Source organism: Rattus rattus, chromosome 2 (assembly GCF_011064425.1).
Source record: "Rattus rattus isolate New Zealand chromosome 2, Rrattus_CSIRO_v1, whole genome shotgun sequence".
In the NCBI taxonomy this organism is placed as follows: Eukaryota; Metazoa; Chordata; class Mammalia; order Rodentia; family Muridae; genus Rattus; species Rattus rattus.
In genome coordinates, this window is record NC_046155.1 from 192,550,646 (window position 1) to 192,557,803 (window position 7,158).

Sequence of the window (7,158 nt, forward strand, 5' to 3'; positions counted from 1 at the left end):
ATGGACACAATGTGAGATGGTGAGCGTTGTAGGTCCCGGAAGGCTCAAGTCATCTCAATGCCACAACAAAAGAGAGGAAAACACAGAGGTCCTGGAATGACTCAGGGCAGGTCCAGAGGTCTAGGTCAGAGTTACAGCGGTGCTAAGGATCCCACCCCATAGCTAACTTCAGGGCACTTCTGCCCAGCCTCTCCCTTTGACCTGGAAGCTGCCAGACGGAGATAAGAGTCATTAATGTCTGGTTCCATTACTGTAACTCTCCCTGATTCCCACACACACCCTGCGCAGTCCTTCTATAACATATATAACTCTCTCTCACACACACACACACACACACACACACACACACACACACACACACACACACACACACAGGAGCATCCCCAGGTCCTCTTACTGGGTGTCTGATGTGCTATTTGCTTTAATTCACACAGGGACAATAGAGACCATGCCAGAGAGAGTCTGTGAAATCATACAGTGGGCAAAGAGGTGAAAGAACCAGGGCACAGGGAGTTACTAGAACCAAGGGACAAGAGTTCTAAGCATGTCCCATCTCAGGATCAAACACAGGCCAAAGCCTGGAAGGACCCACAGACTTGCACACAGATGCTCACTGGGGACCTGGCTGGGGCAGGGCATGTGCAGTAAGTTGATAGAAAGAGGCAGGGGTGGTGGACCGCCCAGCCAGCACTTGTGGGTGATGGTTGGGGTTGAAGAGCAGTTTTCTCGTTTATGAGAGCCCCTCAAGAGACCCTGCAAGAAACTGGGGAGGGTGAAGAGATTGGGTGTCATTTAGCAGCAAAGAGAGGAATCTCTGTGTCAAAAAACAGCAGCCGTTTGGTTTCGAAAAGTCACAGTTTATGTAGCAGATGGGGCAGAAGTTTTGGGCTCTAAATAGCTAAAAACATCAATTATATTGAAAGTAATTGAAAATGTGAAGAATTTGGGTTTGGAAACTTCAAGCTTTGAGCTAACAACCTGATACAGAGGAAAGACTATGGGAGGATCCTGTTTAGTTATCTGTCCCAGCTTGGGAGAAGTCCAGACATGTTGGAAAGACAATGTGCTTGTTCCTAAGGGAGGCAGGGACAGGAATCCCTATGGAAGGAAAATTGAGACATATGAACACGTAGAAATCATTGATGACCCCAGGCTAGGAAAGGGGAAAGCCTGCAGGCATGGGTTGGGCTAGCTGAGGAAGTGTCATACGCCTTGCCCTGGCATCCACCGACCCCTCCTACATATGCCTGCTCAGGGCCTCTGGCCCATGGCTCCTCCAGGCCCTACACTTGTTGAACAGCAAGCTGGCATGAGCTGCCTGCAACACTGAGCCCCATGTGGACATAACTCATGCATTTCAACTCATCGGACAAGCTGATGAAATTATCTTTCTCATTTCGAAATGACGGAGCCAGGCAGGTTCTAAAATCACAGTCTTAAGCAGTGACATGGCTCAGCAAGTAAAGGGGCTTGCCACAAGCCCGATTACCCGAGCTACATCCCCGGACACAGGCGTGGACGGAGAGGACCAGATCCACAAATCCTCTGGCTCCTCCACCCTCCCCACAGATAAATAAGTGTGCTTTAAATATGTATGAAAATCATAGTTTTTTCATAAAGGAGGAAAGAGGAGGGGAGAGGAGGGGGAGGGGGGAGGGGAGGGAGGGGAAGGGGAAAAAGGAGGGGAGGGGAAGGGGAAAGGAAGGGAGAGGAGGGGGAGGAGGAGGGGGAGGGGGAGGGGAAAAGGAAGGGAGGGGGGGAGGGAGGGGGAGGAGGGGGGAAGGGGAAGGGGAGAGGGAGCATTACTAATGGAGAACTACAATGAAGTATCCCCAATAACTTGAACCCATGAGATAAGACGGCCCTCAGATACACAACTAACTGAGTCACATAGGCTAAAGTGGAGATGTTTTTCTGTCTCAAATAGAAGCCGGCTTCTCTGACTTTAAACTTGAAGTTGTATTGATCCAAGTCATATTGATCCACAGGAGACAGATCAACCTGGAAATGTGTAAAGGAAGGACCAGCCAAGGTCACTGCTGACAGTGGCCACTGAGTGCGCGCCCCCTGTGTGTGTGTGTGTGTGTGTGTGTGTGTGTGTGTGTGTGTGTGTGTGTGGTTTGGATATGCTTGGCCCAGGGAGTGGCACTATTAGGAGGAGTGGCTTTGTGGGAGGAAGGGTGTCACTGTAGGGGTGGTCAGTGAGACCCTCTTCCTAACCACATGGGAGTCAGTCTTCTGTTTGCCTTCAGAACAAGAACTCTCAGCTCCTCCTGCACCATGCCTGCCTGGATGCTGCCATGCTCCTGCCTTGATGATAATGGACTGAACCTCTGAACAGCCCCAATTAAATGTTGTCCTTATAAGAGTTGTCTGGGTCATGGTGTCTCTTCACAGCAGTAAAACCCTAATAAGACAATATGTATATATGTGTGTATGTGTGTGTGTGTGTATATATATATATATATTATTACATATATATTACACATACATATATACACCTACATATATACACATGCATACATATATGTATACATACATGTATTTGTACACATACATATATATGTACACACATTATATATATATATATATATATATATATATATATATATATGGTGACTACAATGTAGAGATTGGGAGTATAATTGGCACTTTTACCCAATGAGCCATCTTCCCAGCTCCAAATCTATTTTTTTTTCCTTTTCTTAATTTTTTTTTTTTTCAGAGCTGGGGACCAAACCCAGGGCCTTGCGCTTGCTAGGCAAGCGCTCTACCACTGAGCTAAATCACCAACCCCTCCAAATCTATTTTTATCCAACATCTAGTGTATCCACCCAGGTACCCAAGTCTAATAGTATTTAAAGCAGGGGGGATTGCGCGATTGAGTGTGATAGCCAGAGGTGGGAATGGGAGCATCAGAAGTTCACAGGTCTTCTTCAATCAGAGAGCAAATTCAGGGACAACCCAGGCTACAGGAGATTCTGTCTCAGGGACAGCCTGGGCTATATGAAACTGTCTCAAAATAATAAACAAAATAAGTGGGGCCTTACAATGTTATTGGCCAGTTAGCTCAGTCTGCTAGACCATGGTGCCAGCAACACAGTGTACTCTGTCTAGCTTCTTCAGCCTGACACTATATGACAAGAGCAGCTGTAAAGTGTTCATTGCCACAATATTTAACTCCGTAGTCAATGCAATGCATTCCTCTGCTATATTGTGGCTGAATGTTTGGCTGGCCTTTATCTTGGGAACATTATACTGTGCTGTTATCAGTACAGAACTGCTCTTAGAAGAATGGCTTCCTGTCTCTTAATGGAATCCTGCCTGTCTCTCTGTAGGAGACAACAGGAACCCTGGCTAAGTGTATACACAGCCTTTGCGGATGCTGCCAAGATGACACCCATCCGCTCCTCATCTGAAGTATATGACGTCACAAGTCCTTGTGAGCATGTCTGTCTTCTTTACCTTTGCCTTGGTGGGAAGCATGCTGGACTTAAAGCTGTTCTTTCTCTTTTGAAGGGATTCTCAGAAAGCCAGCCACTCCTCTCCATGAATATAGATGAGCAGCAGCAGTCCAAATGGCTGCTACTATGCACTCCTACCCCCCGGACGGCAGTCAACCGCTAAAAAGAACTCCATTACCTCCTCAATCTGCTGGATTAACAAAGTGATCTGGCCTCACATTCAGGCTGACCTACCATAGTGTTTGTCATCTCTAGCTGAGTACCTCTCTGGGGGGGATCTTCACATGGAACATCTTTGTGAAGGTGACAGCCAGGGGCTTCATTTTCTGATGTGATCCTGTGGTGGAATTCAGTGATTCCTCTAACCAGGGAGTTCTCGAAGGGTTGAACCTGAGCCGAGAGCCCAGGATTTCAGCTCCCCAGCTTACAACCTTTCTACTTTCCCTTTCTTGGCAGGCAACACAATTGTTATCTCTCATTCTGTGGAGATGCTTGTCAGTCCTCTGATCACACGGTCACAGCTTCCACTAAAGGCAGATTTTGTAATTGATAGGTACACAGTCATACCAGCTGATGGAAGGGACGGCCATCTTTGGGAGACAAATCATTAACAGTTGTGTGCCTTGCCTTACTCTGTTAGAGAAAACTGTCAACCATGTGAGGTTAGTCCCTGGTTCTCCCAGGGGATAAAAGGACCGGTGTGCTTTAGTTATTAATCACGGGTGAGGAAACGAAGATGGTGAGAGGAGAAGCTGCCAAGAGTGTAGTAGCAAGTCTGCCTTCGGGTGAGGGAGACCCAGCAGCTGTAACTGGAACCAGAACATTCCAGCTGGGGTGCGAAGGGGTGACCCACTGATGTACAGGCTCAGTGGAGCACCTGAGGATAACTCACTGACCTAATAAAATACTTCCCTGCTGCAGATGTCTCTGCGGTTCTCAGCGAAGTGCTTTGCCACAGGAGACAGTATAAAGCACCCTGCTGTCCACTTGCTTTCATGGCGGGAGGGGAGGGGGTAGGGGGAGCTTTAATCCCTGCCCCTTTCTGACTACAGTGAATAGTCTTCGGAACCTAACTCAACTGACAAAGATTCACATGCTTGCCATAGGACAGGCAGCCAAACGGCCTGTCAACTTCCCCCAGGGAACCTAGTCACTTCACGCTGCTGTTCTAATGCAATCTGTATTCACTGGTGTGATGGGTAAAGTTAACTGTCAGCTTGACGGAATATAGAATCACCTGGAAGACAGGCCCCTGGACGTGCCTGTGGGGGTGGCATGTTTTGGTTGTGTTGATTGAGGTAGGGACCTCTGTCCACTGTGGGCAGTACCATTCCCTAGTCTGTACAAGTGGAGAAAGGCTACTGAGCGTTCATCTCTGTTAGCTGACTATGGATGTGAAATGAGCAGCTGCATTAAGCTCTTGGCACTTGGACATCCCAACGATCATGAACTGTATACCCTGAACTGTGAACCAGAACAAATCCTTCTCTCTAGCTACTCCTGGCAGGGTGTTTTTATTATCCCAGCTGGCCTTCGTTTTATAGGTCAAGGCTCTAATCACCCTGACCTGGCCTAAGATGTCCTATACATCTTGTCGTCAGTCTGTCAGGCTTCAGGCACTTTGTCCTCCTCCTTCCTCTTTCCGTAATTTTCTTCCATGCTACCCCATCGAGTGAGCATCCCACTCTTCTTAAAGTGTTTCCTGGTCAGTCTTGTTTGCTTTCGTGACAACATGAAATCCCTGGCTTCTGCAAGCTCCTTGATTTAGCTCTGAGTCTTTCTTGCTCACTGACAAATCCCCCCACAGGTAAACCAGGCACAGGAGAGACTCAGTAACAGCTGAGTGTGTGGACGGATGGAATGACCCAATTGCAGATTAACCACGTGTGTGACTTTTCTGCTCCCTGCACAGGGACCTCGCCCTTGTTTGCTGGATTCTTTACCAAAGCAATGCTCTGGGTGGACACTGAACAGAGAGGCAGGGAGCATGTAGGAAAGGAGATGGGAGATTATTTTATTTTAACGATGCAGTTTGAAGCATCCGTGAGCTCCTTTACCTTCAGGTCTCCCGTGAGGCTTCACTAGAGGGATTACGGTCTTGGCACCAAATCACTACATTACAAGATACTTTTAAAATTCATCATTACATGTATGTGCACATGTGTGCATGATGTGTGGAGCCCAGGCACATGTATACCACAACATGTTTGTAGAGGTCAGAGGATAACTTTTGGAGTTGGTTCTCGCCTTCCACCTTACATGGGTTCGAGGCCAACTCAGGCCATCATGGTCACATAGCAAGGGATCTTACCTGCTCAGTCCCCTCGCCTGCCCCACACTACATCTTTTTTAAATTGGCCTTTCCATTCAGTAGCGACTTACGTGGCCATGATACAACCCCAGGAAGCTGCTAGGCCTTTGAGAAGATTTACTTGTGACCCAGTTTTTGGGAAACAGTGTAACTCTGGGCCCAGCATATAGCTTGGCACCTTTGCCCACCAACTGTGTAAACTGCCTATATTGTCAGGCTCCACACCCGCAGAAACCCGGTTCAAACTGTCCATTTCACAGATGAGGAAGCTTGAGATACAGCTCAGGTAACTTTCCCAGCTCACACAGCTGGTCAGTAATCACCCTAGGCCTGTGCCTCTAGACCCAGTGGAGTCCTTTCCCTACAGCTTCAGGGACTAGGTTTTCAAGGTCTTTTACTGCAGACGTGCTTCCTTACCAGAAAGCACAGCGCAGGGAGGAAGAGAAAGGTGCCCTTCAGGAAGCATCTCAGGCATCCGCGGGCTCCACCTCCACCCCTCCACTGCAGGTGAGGGGACAAGAGAGCTCAAATAAACCCACACCCACAGCTCCTCTCGACTCTCCTACGTGGCCGCTACATGCATCTTCACAGGGAAGAGTAGGAGCTGGGGCTTGAGACCTTGTACCCAGGTCGGCAGAGCACGCCAGCAGAGAGGCGAAGGCCCGCCCCCGCTCCGATTAGCTTTGATTTGTGTGGGGGAGGAAAGGAGATCGGCTCCTCAAAGCAGGGTTTGGTCAGGCCCCTGTGGGTAACAGCTAGGCAGCAGGCGTGGAAGAAAGGGGAGCACGAGGGAGGAGCCAAGCGGAAACGAAAGCCTGGTCCTCATAAGGCTAGACTCTCTACTCAGGTTCCAGGGATGGAGAATAGCCCAGGACCCGGCTGCCTGGGACCGCCCTGGACCCCGAGTCACAGGCACTTCAGCCAGCATCCCTCGCCCTGCCCGGGGCTGAGCGTTCCAGGCTGGGGCGCGGCGGTGGGGTCACAGAGCTAGGGCTCCCCCGTGCCTACCTGTAGTAGCGATCATCCTTGAATGGCGCGAGGTCCTCCTTGAGCTCGCGGTACGCCTCCTGCAGCCGCCGGCACAGCTGCTTGAGGCCGCTGCAGAGCGGCGGCTCGAACGCAGGGTACTCCGCGTCCATGCCCGCGCCGCGCCGCGCCGCGCCGCGCTCCGCCCTCGCAATCGCGGTCCTCGCCCCCTCTCCGCTGCCAGCTCCCGGCACCCGAGCCTCCGGCGCGCTTGGGCGGGACCGGGCAGGGGGAGGAGCAGAGGCCGGGAGCTGGGGAGGGGGCGCGCACAGAGGCGCCTGCTCCACCTCGCCACCCCAGCCCCGGGCTACCGCCCGCCTACCAGGGACCCCACCCGGGAAAGGGAGGCCCTGCACT

General features: G+C 50.4%; 1 protein-coding gene across 3 annotated transcripts in view; it reads right to left on the reverse strand.

Annotated features, from left to right (window-relative positions):
• The window catches only part of Tmem181 (transmembrane protein 181), a 53,784-nt gene extending 46,858 nt beyond the window's left edge, over window positions 1-6,926 (reverse strand). For 2 of the 3 annotated variants that reach the window (XM_032894743.1, XM_032894744.1), the window contains exon 1: window positions 6,784-6,926. In XM_032894743.1, coding sequence (XP_032750634.1) covers window positions 6,784-6,914 — 131 coding nt within the window. In that variant the 5' untranslated portion in view covers window positions 6,915-6,926. The remainder of the gene's footprint in view (window positions 1-6,783) is intronic. The other variant, XM_032894741.1, reaches the window with a different exon arrangement.
• Window positions 6,927-7,158: the final 232 nt, after the last annotated feature.